We start from the raw sequence: 20,041 nt of genomic DNA, 5'->3' as shown, positions 1-20,041 counted from the left end.
TATAGTAACATGTACATCACCCTGCAACCATTTTTCAACATGTGTATACTTTAACTGCTCTTGATTTGCAGAACTTTGCAAAACTGTGCTTACTAAAGGATTGTTAGAGGCTTTAAAATACTTTTTATACAATGATTAACTCCAAACATATGCTCTGAAAATTCACTTTGAATATCACTTTAACAGTGTGAGGAGGAGCTAGATGCAGTCATACATCAGGAATCCACATTTTGTCTGTGAAAACACAGTGTGGGGACAAGTCTACATGCTAGAAAAGATTACATCTGTGTTAGAAGTACCATATTAATAAGACAGGTGTGTTAGAAGCTATATAACAAATACAGCCAACTCTGTGTCTCAACTCTCAAACACACCTGATCTAAATCCTCAGGGGTTTGGAAGAGCCAGTGAACGTACAACAATAAAATATATGTATATAAAAAAATATCTAAGCCGTATGATATCTAAGTGTAATACATTAAACACTGATAAGATCCTTTGCTAGTAGAAATATTTTAACACAATTGACGATCTACCTTGTATCTGTATGCTGGAATTCGCTACTGGCATTTAGCAGAAGAGGAAAAAGCTGTTTTGTGTGGAATTGGGTTTGGACATAAACCCATTTCCAGAGGCAGTGCTGTAAGCCTCAAAAGATAACTGCCAGGAATCTGGTGAACCCAGGGTCAGCTAACAGGCTCCAGTGAAATTCAGAACTCAAGAGTTTCCATGGGAATCGGCCTTAGGGGAGGAATGTGTTTTACAAGGAGCAACTTACAGTTCTAAAAATGTTTAACTCATTTGCAGCATACTGACCTTAAAAATGGAGGCAAAATGTTCCATTAACCATTTAATAAAAAAAAAAAAAAAAAAAAACTTACCCAAGTCTCCACGCAAGTTGAGAAGTTCCTGTGAAAGCTCTTTCCGTTTCTTCAGAACCTCCTCCCGCTGTGGAAACATAAGAAAAACAAACAAGTTGTGAGTTATTGTGCTTGTCAATCCAGATACAATTGAGAACATATTTGAACATTATTTGTAATGGTATTAAATATAGTTCATCACTAAACATCTTGGAAACTTTCTCCAGCACATTGCTATACAGAGGTTACTTGTAGATTAAACAATCTGTTTCTTCTTTTTTTGTAAACACTAACTATGAAAATGACAAAAAACAAAACACGCACACTAAGGATAAGAGGGCTCACTACACACAACCTGACAAGTCTAAACGCACAAGATCAAGCTGACGTTACATGCAGATGCTTGAAAGCCCAGATATACTGCATCGTTTTGAAATACTGTTTTTTGAATAAACATTAAACTACAAAGCACTTTGCTTTTAAACTTGACAGATGTTATAAAGGGAACATAGGTTAAATACAGCATCTGACACCTTGCCAGCAAAAACTGCAGCGTAATTCCTTGCCAAGTGGTGAATCTCCTTGTAACAAAACAAATACATTTAGAAGATATACGTTTAATGAAATCACAACCTCTAAAATGTCCTTCTCCCCCTCGGTCACATACAGCTTCTATCTTAGAAGGAATTCTCATTAGGATAATTGAATGAACAATAAACCATTCCCAAAGGGGAATAATTCCATTAAACCTGCAGGGAGACAGGCAAGTTTGCTCTATGCAGCCTAAATGCATTCTGTGTCATTTTTCAGATAAAAGTAGCATATGAGATAGTTATAAGCTGCATTTTCAATATCATTTGTCAAAAAATACAATTACGAAAATCTAAAAAGACAAATTATTCTAATATATTTCAAATCCTAAAAAGGTTTAAAACAAGCCCAGATTGACATAAGAATATTAAGTCTCACCGCTTATATTTAATATCCTGTTCGAGACACTCCTAGATGTAAACAGAACTGTATAAAGCAGACCAAGAAACTGCTGCGTGTAACAATCTTCTTTTTGCAAACGTCCTATGTTGGTAAAGCTTTTTCTGCAGCAATTGCAAGAATTCCATAACAAAGAGGAAAAAAGTGAAAAAATAAAAGCAAAACAAGTTACCCTGGTTGCAGCACATGGAGAATAAAGGCACATTTTGCTACTCTGGCAGCCCATTTTCCAGCGTCTTGTGTATGCTCCAGGTGGGCACACTCTGCACACATTTAAAGAGCTGCTGTGAGGAGTTCCATAGGACCCTGCCTGCTAACACTTGATGCTGTGCAGGTTTTACACTGTCCTCTTGCTGATCCCTCCCAGCACATACTGCAGTCCCTGCTCCTGGAACAGCAGCCAGTGATTACTTCAAGCCACAACCCCTTTATGAAAAACGAGAGGCAGACATTAGCCTGATCGATTGCCACTTACTCAAATATCAGCTTGGATGGTAGGCAAGGAGCTGACCTCACTGCAAAGTGAATTGTATATTTAGCCTAGCTGGATAGCACATTTCCATAACATTGTTAAGAGTTCTTTACAAGCAATATCACTTCTTTTTTTTTTTAAATTTGTATTATTTATTTTGCTATGCGATACTGGTATTTTTACTATTTATAATAAACATAGAAACTAAATGATACAGCTAATAATAATACTATTTTTTTTACTATTTTCTATTATGACTACTATTTTTATTGTTTCTATTTTACCATTATTAGAATAAAGGAACGGCTGTTTGTGGGCTGTCTGTTTAAAACAAGTTGCTGCACATGTGTAAAGGTGTTTATTATTATTTTCTGACAGTGTATGTAAAAAAAACAAATCTGTGTATTGAAACACTTGGTTGACACAATATAAATAAGTACATCAACTGTTCACAATGGAGTTGGTACTGATTTGCATATACAAAATAATAAAGATGGTAATCTAATTGTAAAACCCCTGCTGGGAGATTACAGGTGGTAAAGAAGTTACAAAGCACTGCATATCCAGCAGACTGCTTGGAAAAGAACCTGTATAATAAATAGGCCGGCAGTACACAGAAAAAAGCACAAGAACACAGACACACAGGCAGCCAGACACAACTAAGTTTAGATAATTGCATTAAAAGGGACATTGTGCTCAAATGTTTATCTCATTTATTACAGTGCTTTTTTTTCTTTTAAGTAATGAAAAAGTAACCTTTTCTGTGAGAGTTGCTCCTGTTAGTAAGCAATTACTACTCAAGTATCATCTGTACACAAACATGCACTTTGTTTACTTAATGTTAATAACCTGTGCTGCTTTTTCTTATACAGGACAGAAACAAAATTGATTTCAATGTCCCTTGAATGAAGTTTACAGTAATCACTGAGCACTTGGCTACTTGATTTTTTAATAAAGCTTTGATATGTTATTAGTCATTACAAATAGAGAAAAGCTATCAGATAATGGTCACCCACCTGTATCATCTGAAAGAAAATAACCCTGTAACACTACTCTTATGTGTGCTCAGAAGAGCAGCAATAACTAGTGCTGCCCCCTAGTAAAATAACCTCTCTGTGGGAGACAAGTTAAAGGGACAGTCAACTCCAAAATTGTTATTGTTTAAAAAAATAAAGATAATTCCTTTATTACCCATTCCCAAACGTTGCACAACCAACATGGTTATATTTATATTCTTTATAACCTCTAAATTTCTGCCAGTTTCTAAAGCCACTACAGACATACTCTTATCACATGCTTTTTTTATTAGCTTTACACAACAGGAGACTGCTAGTTCATGTGGGCCATATAGATAACACTGTGTTCACGCCCGAGGGTTGTGGATGACACTGCACTAATTGGCTAAAATGCAAGGCATAGATAATGAATAAATAGCCATGTGATCAGGGGGCTGTGAACAGAGGCTTAGATAAAATGTAATAACAGGGGTTAAAAAGGTATATTAATATAACCATGTTGGCTGTGCAAATCTGGGGAATAGGTAATAAAGGGATTATCTATCTTTTTATATAATACAAATTTTGGAGTTGACTGTCCCTTTAAATGGAGACTGCGCCAACAAAATAATTGTGCTTCAGCCTTATGATACTTTATAGTGCAACTACTTCACGAGAAAGCAACACTAGGTGTGTAGGCGTCAGAAGTGCATACATTGCCTTTAATGCTGTATGTGGCTGACATGCTCTATACCAAGGTGTATCTAGTGTGCTAAACTCATCACAAAAGAATAGAGGGCTATTAAATACACATATTTACTACCAAATGTCAAATGTTTTTGCATGAAAAAAAAGTTTGTATTTCAACAAAGTGTAAAACTGGTGCCACAGACTTGACTCACAAAGCTCTATTGGATGACAAAGCCACTCCCCACAGGCACAAGAACAAATGCATAGTTTTCAGTAAAAAAAGAATCCGTTTTTGAAAAACAGAAAACTAGACTATGTTAGACTAATGTAACATACACCTTTACATTTCCAATCAATGTGTATTTTTTTCCTTTTTAATGGTGTGAGGAATCTATTTGGGAGAATGTATATTCTATGTCACCTCCTTGAAAGCAAAGTAGGGGAAGGGAGAACTGTTCTAATCCCAAATTAATGGCTATGTGCAATAGCTTCTCTCTGTATTGTCCTTGCACTGCAGCTTATAGCCAACAAACACGTGAAATAGTCACATTTACTTATCAAAGGTAAAACCAAACACAAGTCAGCTGATGTAGTCTGAACAAAAACAGACTCGTGAGAAATTTACAAACAATTCTAGGAGGAAAAAAAATAAAAAAAAATCTTTACCACTAAGTATAAATGATCTAAAGGAAACCTTTTTACATCACACATTAAAAATATATTTATTTTGCCCAAATAAAAGATACAATAAAGGTTAATTGTTAAAGGGATATGAAACAATTTTTTTCTCTTTCATAATTCAGATAGAGCATGCAATTTAGAGCAACTTCCTTATTTACTCCTATTATAAATTTTCTTTGTTCTCTCTGTATCTTTATTTGAAAAATCAGGAATATAAGCTTAGTAGCTTGACCATTTTTGGTTCAACACCCTCGGGAGCACTTACTGATTGACCATGGCTACATTTAGCCACCAATCAGCAAGCGCTACCCAAGTCCTCAACCAAAAATGGGCCGGCTCCTAAGCTTACATTTCTGCTTTTCAAATAAAGATTCCAAGAGAAATAAGAAAAAAACAGCAGTAAATTAGAAGGTTGCTCTATCTGAATTATTAATAATAAAATGGGTTTATTATCCCTTTAAAGTTATTGTAAAGTTTAATGCACAATTGCACAGTAACTAAAAGTAATCTTAAAAACAGGGGCACTTTCATTCATTAAACTGTACAATGATGCTTATTTTTAAAAATACTACGCTTTGCGTTGTGGTAAACACAACGCTGATCGTCCGACCGCAGCTCCTGCTTTCTTTAGCAGATCAATGACAAATCCAGCTTCCTCCAATCGTTGAGTGCACCCTTTTTGGCATCCAGCAAGTGAGGCACGCAACGATTGGAGGAAGCCGGATCGTCATTGATATGCTAATGAAAAAAGGACACTCACATATGAGGGTCTGCACCACTCCCTTTAAAATTTGCAAGCTAGCTCAAAACATAGTATTGTACCTAAAATCTGTAAAATTTATGTGGTGCAGACCCAGAGAAATAAATTATTCTGAAAAGCAAAAAAGGTAGACACCTAGGATATAAGAGCCCTGGTGTAAAAGTAAGGGAATTCATCACTCTTTTATATATTTAAAGATACTTTATTGTATACATATATTAAAGGGTAGATATATCCTGTCATCATGACACACACACACACATTCTAAAGTGCCAAGTACAAACAATTTATATATGCTCAAACCAATATATACAAAACATAGAAAACACATGTCTGATGTCCATGGTAAAAAACATGCAACACCCTGCTGCACCATACCCTATAAAAATAGGACTTGACTGGCCAGGATATCTTGGGGATCTATGCATGCAATATTTTAAGATAGTCGCATAGATGGCATTAGTACAGTAGCAAAGCAGATAAAAGTGATCAATTGGTTATACAGGCATAAGCATCCAAACTTCTAATGGCAGTTATGCTTATGTACATATCACTTGGTCGACATATGGCAAAAGACATTCATGCAAGCAGGTAACTGAACAAGTAGAGATAGCAGTGTAGAAGCAAGTGTTTTAAACTGTCAATACAGTGCTGTTCAACTGTTCATATCAAATATGTCATTTAGACTGCAAAGTTGTAAGTAACTCTTTCCATATAGCAGTAGGTGGTCAAGGCTACAAATATTTCAAAATAGACCGGACCGCCTGCAACTCAATCAAGCAGGCTCCACATATAGCGGTTCCGTTACAGCCCAAACACATTTTTATTTTACAGGTTTTTATCATCCCAGAAGTGGGAGGTTTGTCAAGGACAGTTGTATAGTGGAGCTAGAATATTAAAAACAAATGATGCTTTCCTGATAATTTTATTTCCATTGTGGGGAGGAAAGTCCATGGCTTCATTCATTACTTTTGGGAATAAAGAACTTGGCCACCAGGAAGAGGCAAAGACACCCCAGCCAAAGGCTTAAATACTTCCCCCTCACTCCCCTCATCCCCCAATCATTCTGCCGAGAGAACAAGAAACAGTAGGAGAAATATCAGGGTATAAATGGTGCCAGAAGACAATTAAATTTAGGTCCGCCCACCAGAGTTACGGGCGGGAGCCGTGGACTCTCCTCCCCACAATGGAAATAAAATTATCAGGTAAGCATAATTTATGTTTTTCATCTAAAGGGGTAGAGTCTTCACGGCTTCATTCATTACTTTTGGGAACACATACCCAAGCTTTAGAGGACACTGAATGAAACCGGGAGGGTAAAAATGCGGACCCTAATCTGAGGGCATCACAGCCTGCAAGACCTTTCTCCCAAAAACAGCTTCCACAGAAGCAAAAACGTCAAATTTGTAAAACTTTGTAAAAATGTGTAAGGAGGACCAGGTAGCCGCCATTCAAATATGCTCCGTAGAGACCTCATTATTGAAGGCCCAAGACAAAGCCACAGCTCTAGTTGAATAAGCCGTGATCCTCTGAGGAAGCTCATGTCCCGCTGTCTCATAGGCCATACAAATCAAGCCGAATCAAGCTCCTCAACCAAAAGGACAAAGAAGTAGAAGAGGCCCACTGCCCTTTGCGCTTCCCGGAATACACCACAAAAAGAGATGTAGACTGTCTGAAATCCTTAGTAGCCTGAAAATAGAACTTCAAGGCACAAACCACATCCAGGTTATGAATTAACCTCTCCTTGGAAGAAGAAGGGTTAGGACACAAAGAAGGAACAATTATTTCCTGACTGATGTTACGGTTAGACACCACATTGGGGAGAAACCCAAAACCGGTGCGAAGAACAGCCTTATTCGCATGAAAAAACAGATGAGGCTCAAATTGCAAGGCAGCCAGCTCAGATACTCTGCGTGAAGATGCAATAGCCAACAGGAAGAGAACCTTCCAAGACAGAATCTTAATGTCAATAGAATGCATAGGCTCAAACTGAACCCTCTGCAATACCTTAAGGACCACGTTTAAGCACCATGGGGTAGCAGACTGCCTAAAGACAGGCCTGATTCTAGACAGAACCTGAACAAAAGATTGAATGTCAGGAAACTCAGCGAGTCTCCTGTGCAACAAAACTGATGATGCAAAAATCTGTCCCTTTAAAATTAACTGGCAGCAAGACCCTTCTCCAAACCCTCTTGGAAACAACAGAATCCTGGATACCTTCACCTTGTGCCAAGGATATCCGTGCTTCTCACACCAGGACAAGTAAGTCTTCCCCACCAGATCCACAAACCACGTCCTCCGCGGCCACGATGGAGCAATCAGGATGGCCGAAGCCCGATCCTGCTTGATGTGTGCCACTACACGAGGTAGAAGTGATAACGGTGGAAAAATGTAAGCTAGGCTGAATCCCCAAGGCACCACTAAGGCATCTATCAGCTCTGCCTGGGGATCCCTTGACCTCGACCCGTATCGGGGCAGCTTGCAATTGAGTCTGGATGCCATGAGATCTATCTCCGGCATTCCTCATCTGAGACAAATCTCGACAAACACTTCGGGGTCAAGAGATCATTCCCCCAGATGGAAGGATTGCCTGCTGAGAAAATCCGCTTCCCAGTTGTCCGCACCTGGAATGTGGATTGCTGAGAGCGAGCAGCTGTGGAACTCCGCCCACTCTAAAATACGAGACACCCCTCATTGCTAGGGAGCTCATCGCCCCCCCCCCGATGGTTGATGTAAGCCACCGAGGTAATGTTGTTGGTCTGGAATCTGATGAAGCTGAACAACCCCAAAGGATGCCACGCCCTCAGAGCACTGTAGATTGCTCGAAGTTCCAGAATATTTATCGGAAGGAGAGACTCCTCCTGGGTCCATTCTCCTTGTGCCATTCTAGCACCCTAAAACAGCTCCCCATCCTGCCAGACTAGTGTCCGTGGCCACAATCTCCCAGGACAGTTGCTCCGGACGGATCCACTAAGAGATGTGATAGATCTGACTGATCGCCGTTCCACTGTCTCAACATGCACAATTGAGGTCTGAGATGGAACCTGGCGAAAGGGATGATGTTTATGCTGGAAACCATGAGCCCGATCATCTCCATACACTGAGCCACCGAAGGGCTTGAGGAGGACTGAAGGGCAAGACAGGTGGACGCAATCTTCCTGCCTCGATCTGTGAGAAATATTTTCATGGACATAGAGTCTATTATTGTGCCCAGAAACTCAACCCTGTTGCTGGGAACGCTTTCCTGAGTTGATCTTCCAACCGTGAGATTGGAGCAATAAAAGAAGAGCCCTCGAATGATCCTCTGCAGGGCTGAACGACGACGCCTGGACTAGGATGTCCTCCAAATAGGGAGCCACAGTAATGCCCATAGATCTGGCCACTGCAAGAAGCGCCCCCAGAACCTTCGCGAAGACTCTAGGGATCATCGCCAGACCGAAGGGAAGGGCCACAAACTGGAAGTGTTGGTCCAGAAACGCAAATCTTAAGAACTTGAAGTGATCCCTGTGGAACATGAAGGTAAGCATCCTTCAAGTCTATTGTCGTCATGAACTGTCCTCCTTGAACTAGGGGCAGAATAGATCTGATCGTTTCCATTTTGAACGATGGGACAGCCAGAAACTTGTTTAAACACTTTAGGTCCAGAATCGGGCGGAACATGCCCTGCTTCTTCGGAACCACAAAGAGGTTTGAATAGTACCCTTGACCCCTTTCTGCTTGGGGTACTGGTACAATAACACCTACAGAGGAGAGATCCCTCACACATTCTAGAAAAGCCTCTCTCTTTTCCAATCTTGAAGACAGGTTTGACAGGAGGAATCTGCCCCTGGGCGACAACCTCCAGAACCCAAGGGTCCTGAACGTCCTGCAACCAGGCTTCAGAGAAGAGACAATCTGCCCCCTACTTGGTCCGGAGACCGGTCGGGGGCCACCCCTTCATGCCGATTTAGTCTTGGCATGCTTCTTGTTCTGCTTGGACTTGTTCCAAGACTGAGCAGGCTTCCAAGTTCCCTTGGATTGATCCGCTTTTGCGGCGGGCTGTTGGTGCTGGGTCTTGTCAGCGAGAAAAGTAGATCCTTTAGATTTAGCCTTCTTATCCTGTGGTAGGAAAGCTCCCTTACCTCCCGTAACCATGGATATGATCGAATCCAATCCTGGACCGAACAGAATCTTTCCTTGAAAAGGCAGGGACAACAGCCTCATGTCCGCAGACCTAGACTTTAGCCACAGAGCCCTGCGAGCTAAAACAGAGAATCCTGAAACCTTTGCGTTCTGGCAAATAATTTGCATATTGGCGTCACAAATGAAAGAATTGGCGACCTTCAACGCCTTAATCTTATCCTGTATCTTGTCGATGGAAGTCTCCCCCTCAACCATATCACACAGGGATTCACACCAATATGTCGCAGCTCTGGTAACCGCAGCTACAGCCGCTGCCGGTTGAAAAACCAACACCGGGTGCTTAAACATTTTCCTTAAAATGTTTTCCAACTTTTTATGGGCTCTTAAAACGACGAACTATCCTCGAGAGGAATAGTCGTTCACTTTGCGAGCGTAGAGATAGCACCATCCATCTTAGGGATAGTCCCCCACAGGTCGAGCTGAGAGTCCGGAACAGGGAACAGTTTCTTAAAGGAAAAAGAAGGGGGAAAAAGGAAGAACCTAAATCGCTCCCATTCATTCTTAATATTAGCCATCTTAACAGGAACCAGGAAGGTCCTCGTATACCTTATCAAGCTTAGGAATCGAAGGTTGCTATGGAAGCTTCGGCTCCGGATCCTCTAGAGTAGCAAGCACTTGCTTCAGCAAAAAGCGCAAATTCTCCATCCTAAACCTAAAGTCAGGCTCCTCTGCAGCCTGAGGATGAGATGACATGGACTCTGACCCAGAAGGAGCCTCTTCCGAAGAGTCGGAGTGGGTCTCATTATGGTAGAATGCCTCTGATATTTTCATAGGCGTAGACAACCCTTGGGCCGGGCCGCCATGATACGCCCTATGCTTGCACTTAGTAGAACATGGTAAGGCATGGATCACTTTCAGTACCGCCGTTTGCAGTTGATCCGCAAAATCTGACGGCCAACAAATCTCTCCCATAGGAGTAATGGTTGGACCCTGGGGTGCTGCATGTGCACTCGGAGATGAAAGCAGGGAACGCACCTCCCGGGACGGGGAGCCCTCAGAGGTGGACGGCTCAGTAGTACTAGTCATCCCTTTAGTTTTAGATGTCGCAACTTTATCAAGGCATGTGGAACATAGTTGAGCAGGCTGATCTACAAGAACCTCCTCACAATATACACAGGAATAAGACTCTGTTAAAGAGGGAGTACCATCTAACGCATCAGAGTCCTCCATAGATTGCGCTTTTATTATGGACTAGACAGGCACTTTTATATCCTCCAATGACCCGGACTACAGAAACCGCTTTGTCTCCTATGCCGCTGATCAACAGAGGAAGTGGAGACCGCCACACCCGGTCACCTTGGATGCCTTGCAGGACCGCCCCTGTACTAAGAAGAAAACGCACCAAAACCAGACGTGCAAATACTCCCGGAAGTCAACCTGAAGTTCCACCATTGCCAGAGCCACATCTAACACATAACGCACCAATAATACAATATGTATAAACCCCCCTGTTCAATAATCCCCCTTACTAGGAATATTAACCCTTGATTCCATAAGATAAAAGGCACCACACTGTGACCCTGTCTTCTGTGTTATGTATAAAAAATGAAACAATCTTACCAGAATCAATTCTGTGGAACAGGAACACGGCCCTTTAAGTGTGACAGGTAAAAACATTGCTCCTGACATTGATTTGAGTGTAGAAAACATAATTTATGCTTACCTGATAAATTTATTTCTCTTGTAGTGTAGTCAGTCCACGGGTCATCCATTACTTATGGGATTATATCTCTTCCCCAACAGAAAGTTGCAAGAGGATCACCCAAGCAGAGCTGCTATATAGCTCCTCCCCTCACATGTCATATCCAGTCATTCGACCGAAACAAGACGAGAAAGGAGAAACCATAGGGTGCAGTGGTGACTGGAGTTTAATTAAAATTTAGATCTGCCTTAAAAGACAGGGCGGGCCGTGGACTGACTACACTACAAGAGAAATAAATTTATCAGGTAAGCATAAATTATGTTTTCTCTTGTTAAGTGTAGTCAGTCCACGGGTCATCCATTACTTATGGGATACCAATACCAAAGCTAAAGTACACGGATGAAGGGAGGGACAAGGCAGGAACTTTAAACGGAGGGAACCACTGCCTGAAGTACCTTTCTCCCAAAAATAGCCTCCGAAGAAGCAAAAGTGTCAAATTTGTAAAATTTTGAAAAAGTGTGAAGTGAAGACCAAGTTGCAGCCTTGCAAATCTGTTCAACAGAGGCCTCATTTTTAAAGGCCCAGGTGGAAGCCATAGCTCTAGTAGAATGAGCTGTAATTCTTTCAGGAGGCTGCTGTCCAGCAGTCTCATAGTCTAAACGTATTATGCTACGAAGCCAAAAGGAGAGAGAGGTAGCCGAAGCCTTTTGACCTCTCCTCTGTCCAGAGTAAACGACAAACAGGGAAGAAGTTTGACGAAAATCTTTAGTTGCCTGCAAATAGTACTTCAGGGCACGGACTACGTCCAGATTATGCAAAAGTCGTTCCTTCTTTGAAGAAGGGATAGGACACAATGATGGAACAACAATCTCTTGATTGATATTCCGGTTAGAAACTACCTTCGGTAAGAACCCAGGTTTAGTACGCCGAACTACCTTGTCTGAATGAAAAATCAGATAAGGAGAATCACAATGTAAGGCAGATAACTCAGAGACTCTTCGAGCCGAGGAAATAGCCATCAAAAACAGAACTTTCCAAGATAACAGCTTGATATCAATGGAATGAAGGGGTTCAAATGGAACGCCTTGCAGAACGTTAAGAACTAAGTTTAAGCTCCACGGCGGAGCAACAGTCTTAAACACAGGCTTAATCCTAGCCAAAGCCTGACAAAAAGCCTGAACGTCTGGAACTTCTGCCAGACGCTTGTGTAGAAGAATAGACAGAGCAGAAATCTGTCCCTTTAACGAACTAGCGGATAAGCCCTTTTCTAAACCCTCTTGTAGAAAAGACAATATCCTAGGAATCCTAACCTTACTCCATGAGTAACTATTGGATTCGCACCAATATAAATATTTATAAATGGGGGTGTATGAGAGAATGGAAAATATTGCTGATAATATAGATTTCGGTGCCACCCTTAATCAGTAATGAAATTAAATTTATACAGGGAGATATAGTATCAGACCATATATTAATGGTCTGATAAAGTAAGGGAAATAAAGGCACACAGAGAATTTATTTCATAACAAAAATAAATTTATTGATTATAATCCCTTGTCACATTTCGTGAAAAACTCTGCATTGACTCAAACCAACACAAAATAAGGTAAACACCATATATATACAAACACCTTACGTCTAAGGTAACAAATGCCTGCAGGATATCTGTAAAGCATACGTATGCTGCTAAATCTAATAATGTCTAAGACACACATAAATCAGGTTGCTAGATTGTATATAGACCTAAGCTAGAACATATATGCACATATCCTAATAGTAGTTATAACATGTCTAAGGCAGTGTGTCAAAACATAATGGAAAAGAGAAACAGCTGAAAAAAGTCTCTCTCAGAAGCAAGGAGGAAACACAGTTAGATACTGCACTCGGTCCAGGAAAATGCAAAGTGAACAAACAATCCTTCATGCAAAAGGTAAAGTAAACGTATTAGTTCTTACTGTAATATGTTCCAAAAAGTAAGATTTAAATCACTTGCCAGGATAGAGCATGCAGCAGTGAAACAAACCGGCTCTGTGTCCCAGGAGATTTTCAAAAAAGCAGACCGCTCTCTCTGTGGCGTCTGATGTCACTGGGGGGGGAGTGGTATAGCTTGCAAGCTCCTCCAATCGGACTTGTAGGTAAAGTGCGCTTTCCGTGTGTAGTAGTGATCAGCTGTACCGGCATCCGCCGCACCGAGAAAGAACCAGGCTTTCCCTAGGCTGATAGATCAGAAGCATCGGAGCGTACGCCAGGATATACGCAAACTTGCTCAGATGGATGCAATGTGTATGTTCCTCTCGCTCTTAGCTTACGTGCATTCACTTAGACTCCACAGGTGCCTGTTTTCCAAGTCCTGTATTCGCTTCACAGGATAACAGATTAAACACCAAGCAGTCCTTATAGTAGCACAGACCATATGTTTTTTAGCAGCATGTTTCCTTGTAGTCAGCACATAAAAACAGGTATGCAGATAAAGTGCAGGCAGTAGAAAGGTATAAAAGGCTATGCGTGTCCCATAGACCTTAGAACCTTAGACAGTTCTTGTAAACAGGAGTTAGTCGACCTGCTCCTGAATAAAACACTTCAGTGTTAAAAACACAAACCAACGATCGTTTCACCCCCACATCCAGTGTGTTTCACAGGGGTTCATCAGGGCTTGAATGGATCCTTACCGGATTTCCTCTTAAGATAAAGCTCACCTGACATTCCTCAGGTGTGCTTCCCCCACCTGGGGTAATTAATTAATTAACGGTGTATTCACATAAGTAACCATATTCCAGTTTGGATATGCATATTATCAAAATACAAAAACCTTATGTGTGAAGTTGTGAAGATTCTAGTTATACACTAAAATCCTAGGGAAAGAAAAAGCCTAATTCCTCAGCTTTCTAACACTTATTACCACAACAAAAAATGATGACACCTTACGAATATAGCACATGTCTTGTCTGAAAGTGGGAGAGTCCACTGACTATAAAAAACTAGCATACTCCAATTTATCATTAAGTCCTACTGGGTATCTAGTATTAAGTTTATAGATCCATTTTGCCCTGATGAACCCCTGTGAAACACACTGGATGTGGGGGTGAAACGATCGTTGGTTTGTGTTTTTAACACTGAAGTGTTTTATTCAGGAGCAGGTCGACTAACTCCTGTTTACAAGAACTGTCTAAGGTTCTAAGGTCTATGGGACACGCATAGCCTTTTATACCTTTCTACTGCCTGCACTTTATCTGCATACCTGTTTTTATGTGCTGACTACAAGGAAACATGCTGCTAAAAAACATATGGTCTGTGCTACTATAAGGACTGCTTGGTGTTTAATCTGTTATCCTGTGAAGCGAATACAGGACTTGGAAAACAGGCACCTGTGGAGTCTAAGTGAATGCACGTAAGCTAAGAGCGAGAGGAACATACACATTGCATCCATCTGAGCAAGTTTGCGTATATCCTGGCGTACGCTCCGATGCTTCTGATCTATCAGCCTAGGGAAAGCCTGGTTCTTTCTCGGTGCGGCGGATGCCGGTACAGCTGATCACTACTACACACGGAAAGCGCACTTTACCTACAAGTCCGATTGGAGGAGCTTGCAAGCTATACCACTCCCCCCCCAGTGACATCAGACGCCACAGAGAGAGCGGTCTGCTTTTTTGAAAATCTCCTGGGACACAGAGCCGGTTTGTTTCACTGCTGCATGCTCTATCCTGGCAAGTGATTTAAATCTTACTTTTTGGAACATATTACAGTAAGAACTAATACGTTTACTTTACCTTTTGCATGAAGGATCGTTTGTTCACTTTGCATTTTCCTGGACCGAGTGCAGTATCTAACTGTGTTTCCTCCTTGCTTCTGAGAGAGACTTTTTTCAGCTGTTTCTCTTTTCCATTATGTTTTGACACACTGCCTTAGACATGTTATAACTACTATTAGGATATGTGCATATATGTTCTAGCTTAGGTCTATATACAATCTAGCAACCTGATTTATGTGTGTCTTAGACATTATTAGATTTAGCAGCATACGTATGCTTTACAGATATCCTGCAGGCATTTGTTACCTTAGACGTAAGGTGTTTGTATATATATGGTGTTTACCTTATTTTGTGTTGGTTTGAGTCAATGCAGAGTTTTTCACGAAATGTGACAAGGGATTATAATCAATAAATTTATTTTTGTTATGAAATAAATTCTCTGTGTGCCTTTATTTCCCTTACTTTATCAGACCATTAATATATGGTCTGATACTATATCTCCCTGTATAAATTTAATTTCAATATAAATATTTACGCCATATCTTATGGTAAATTCTTCTGGTAACAGGTTTCCTAGCCTGTATTAAGGTATCAATAACCGACTCCGAGAAGCCACGCTTTGATAGAATCAAGCGTTCAATCTCCATGCAGTCAGCCTCAGAGAAATTAGATTTGGATGGTTGAAAGGACCCTGAATTAGAAGGTCCTGCCTCAGAGGCAGAGACCATGGTGGACAGGACAACATGTCCACTAGGTCTGCATACCAGGTCCTGCGTGGCCACGCAGGCGCTATCAGAATCACTGATGCTCTCTCCTGTTTGATCTTGGCAATCAGTCGAGGAAGCATCGGAAATGGTGGAAACACATAAGCCATGTTGAAGACCCAAGGGGCTGTCAGAGCATCTATCAGCACCGCTCCCGGGTCCCTGGACCTGGATCCGTAACAAGGAAGCTTGGCGTTCTGGCGAGACGCCATGAGGTCCAGATCTGGTTTGCCCCAACGATGAATCAGTTGAGCGAAGACCTCCGGATGAAGTGACCACTCCCCCGGATGAAAAGTCTGGCGACTTAGAAAATCCGCCTCCCAGTTCTCCACGCCTGGGATGTAGATCGCTGACAGGTGGCAAGAGTGAGACTCTGCCCAGCAAATTATCTTTGAGACTTCCAACATTGCTAGGGAACTCCTGGTTCCCCCTTGATGATTGATGTAAGCCACAGTCGTGATGTTGTCCGACTGAAATCTGATGAACCTCAGTGTTGCTAACTGAGGCCAAGCTAGAAGAGCATTGAATATTGCTCTTAACTCCAGAATATTTATTGGGAGGAGTTTCTCCTCCTGAGTCCATGAGCCCTGAGCCTTCAGGGAATTCCAGACTGCGCCCCAACCTAGAAGGCTGGCGTCTGTTGTTACAATCGTCCAATCTGGCTTGCGAAAGGTCATCCCCTTGGACAGGTGGGGCCGAGAAAGCCACCATAAAAGAGAATCTCTGGTCTCTTGATCCAGATTTAGTAGAGGGGGCAAATCTGAGTAATCCCCATTCCACTGACTTAGCATGCACAATTGCAGCGGTCTGAGATGCAGGCGCGCAAATGGTACTATGTCCATTGCCGCTACCATTAAGCCGATTACTTCCATGCACTGAGCTACTGACGGGCGTGGAATGGAATGAAGGGCACGGCAAGCATTTAGAAGTTTTGATAACCTGGCCTCCGTCAGGTAAATTTTCATCTCTACAGAATCTATAAGAGTCCCTAGGAAGAGAACCCTTGTGAGTGGTAATAGAGAACTCTTTTCCACGTTCACCTTCCACCCATGCGACCTCAGAAATGCCAGAACTATCTCTGTATGAGACTTGGCAGTTTGAAAACTTGACGCTTGTATCAGAATGTCGTCTAGGTACGGAGCCACCGCTATGCCTCGCGGTCTTAGTACCGCCAGAAGTGAGCCCAGAACCTTTGTAAAGATTCTTGGAGCCGTAGCTAACCCGAAGGGAAGAGCTACAAACTGGTAATGCCTGTCTAGGAAGGCAAATCTTAGGTAACGATAATGATCCTTGTGAATCGGTATGTGAAGGTAGGTATCCTTTAAGTCCACTGTGGTCATGTACTGACCCTCTTGGATCATGGGTAGGATGGTTCGAATAGTTTCCATTTTGAATGATGGAACTCTTAGGAATTTGTTTAGGATTTTTAAGTCCAAGATTGGTCTGAAGGTTCCCTCTTTCTTGGGAACCACAAATAGATTTGAATAAAATCCTTGCCCGTGTTCCGTCCGCGGAACTGGGTGGATCAACCCCATTAGTAAGAGGTCTTGTACACAACGTAGAAACGCCTCTTTCTTTATTTGGTTTGCTGATAACCTTGAAAGATGAAATCTCCCTTGTGGAGGAAAAGCTTTGAAGTCCAGAAGATATCCCTGAGATATGATCTCCAACGCCCAGGGATCCTGGACATCTCTTGCCCAAGCCTGGGCGAAGAGAGAAAGTCTGCCCCCCACTAGATCCGTTTCTGGACAGGGGGCCCTCTCTTCATGCTGTCTTAGGGGCAGCAGTAGGTTTTCTGGCCTGCTTGCCCTTGTTCCAGGACTGGTTAGTTTTCCAGCCCTGTCTGTAACGAGCAACAGCTCCTTCCTGTTTTGGAGCGGAGGAAGTTGATGCTGCTCCTGCCTTGAGGTTACGAAAGGCACGAAAATTAGACTGTTTGGCCTTTGATTTGGCCCTGTCCTGAGGCAGAGCATGGCCCTTACCTCCCGTAATGTCAGCGATAATTTCTTTCAAGCCGGGCCCGAATAAGGTCTGCCCTTTGAAAGGAATATTAAGCAATTTAGATTTAGAAGTCACGTCAGCCAACCAGGATTTAAGCCATAACGATCTGCGCGCTTGGATGGCGAATCCGGAGTTCTTAGCCGTAAGTTTGGTTAAATGTACGACGGCATCAGAAACAAATGCGTTAGCTAGCTTAAGTGCTTTAAGCTTGTTCATAATTTCATCCAATGGAGCTGTGTGAATGGCCTCTTCCAGAGACTCAAACCAGAATGCCGCCGCAGCAGTGACAGGTGCAATGCATGCAAGGGGCTGTAAGATATAACCTTGTTGAACAAACATTTTCTTAAGGTAACCTTCTAATTTTTTATCCATTGGATCTGAAAAAGCACAACTATCCTCCACCGGGATAGTGGTACGCTTAGCTAAAGTAGAAACTGCTCCCTCCACCTTAGGGACCGTCTGCCATAAGTCTCGTGTGGTGGCGTCTATAGGAAACATTTTCCTAAATATGGGAGGAGGGGAAAAAGGCACACCGGGTCTATCCCACTCCTTGCTAATAATCTCTGTAAGCCTTTTAGGTATAGGAAACACGTCAGTACACACCGGTACCGCATAGTATCTATCCAACCTACATAATTTTTCTGGAATTGCAACCGTGTTACAATCATTCAGAGCCGCTAATACCTCCCCTAGCAATATGCGGAGGTTCTCAAGCTTAAATTTAAAATTAGAAATCTCTGAATCCAGTCTCCCTGGATCAGATCCGTCACCCACAGAATGAAGTTCTCCGTCTTCATGTTCTGCAAATTGTGACGCAGTATCGGACATGGCTCTCACATCATCAGCGCGCTCTGTCCTTAACCCAGAGCTATCACGCTTGCCTCTTAATTCTGGCAATTTAGATAATACTTCTGTCATAACAGTAGCCATGTCTTGCAAAGTGATTTGTAAGGGCCTCCCTGATGTACTTGGCGCCACAAAATCACGCACCTCCTGAGCGGGAGGCAAAGGTACTGACACGTGAGGAGAGTTAGTCGGCATAACTTCCCCCTCATTGTCTGGTGATAATTTCTTTACATGTAAAGACTGACTTTTATTTAAAGTTACATCAATGCATTTAGTACACATCTTTCTATGGGGCTCCACATTGGCCTTCATACATAGTGAACAAACAGATTCATCTGTGTCAGACATGTTTAAACAGACTAGCAATGAGACTAGCAAGCTTGGAAAATACTTTTCAAATAAATTTACACGCAATATAAAAAACGCTACTGTGCCTTTAAGACGCACCAAAAGCTGTCACAGTTGAAATAATGAACCAAATTAGTTATAGCAACCAAATTTTCACAGTAAATGTATTAAGTTAGCAAAGGATTGCACCCACCAGCAAATGGATGATTAACCCCTTAATACCCAAAAACGGATAACAATTTAATAATTAACGTTTTTATCACAGTCAAACACACTGTCACAGGTCTGCTGTGACTGATTACCTCCCTCAAAATGAATTTTGAAGACCCCTGAGCTCTCTAGAAACGTCCTGGATCATGGAGGATGAAGTAGGAAGATTGTGACTGAATTTTTACTGCGCAAAAAAGCGCTAAAATAGGCCCCTCCCACTCATATCACAACAGTGGGGAAGCTCAGTTAACTGTTTCTATGCAGAAACCAAAGTTAGCCATGTGTTAAAAATCATGCCCCAATAAGTTTTATCACCAAGTACCTCACAAAAAACGATTAACATGCCAGTAAACGTTTTGAACATACATTTGCAAAGTTATGAAGTGTTATTAATAAGCCTGCTACCAGTCGCTTTTACTGCAGTTAAGGCTCATACATTACTTCAGTATTAACAGTATTTTCTGAGTCAAATTCCATTCCCTAGAAAAATACTTCAGTGTACACACACTCATCAGCCTAATACCAGTCGCTACCACTGCATTTAAGGCTGAACTTACATTACATTGGTATCAGCAGTAGTTTCTCAGTCAATTCCATTGCTTAGAAAAATAATTTACTGCACATACCTCGTTTGCAGGGGGGCCATGCATGCTATTCCCTTTTTCTGAAGTTACCTCACTCCTCAGAATGTGCGAGAACAGCCAGTGGATCTTAGTTACGTCTGCTAAGATCATAGAAAACGCAGGCAGATTCTTCTTCTAATGCTGCCTGAGAAACAAACAGCACACTCCGGTGCCATTTAAAATAAACTTTTGATTGAAGAAATAAACTAAGTTTAAAAACACCACAGAC

The 20,041-nt window shown here is 41.8% G+C and overlaps 1 protein-coding gene across 5 annotated transcripts in view; it reads right to left on the bottom strand.

Moving 5' to 3' along the window:
- MTUS1 (microtubule associated scaffold protein 1) overlaps positions 1 to 20,041 on the bottom strand; it is a 938,324-nt gene that overhangs the window by 79,777 nt on the left and 838,506 nt on the right. For all 5 annotated transcript variants that reach the window (XM_053703914.1, XM_053703911.1, XM_053703915.1 and 2 more), the window contains one exon: positions 882 to 948. In XM_053703914.1, the coding sequence (XP_053559889.1) occupies positions 882 to 948 (67 nt within the window). The remainder of the gene's footprint in view (positions 1 to 881; positions 949 to 20,041) is intronic.

Source organism: Bombina bombina, chromosome 2 (assembly GCF_027579735.1).
Source record: "Bombina bombina isolate aBomBom1 chromosome 2, aBomBom1.pri, whole genome shotgun sequence".
In the NCBI taxonomy this organism is placed as follows: domain Eukaryota; kingdom Metazoa; phylum Chordata; class Amphibia; order Anura; family Bombinatoridae; genus Bombina; species Bombina bombina.
The sequence above is the reverse complement of the archived record's forward strand: the minus strand, read 5'-3'. Positions and strand labels throughout refer to the sequence as shown.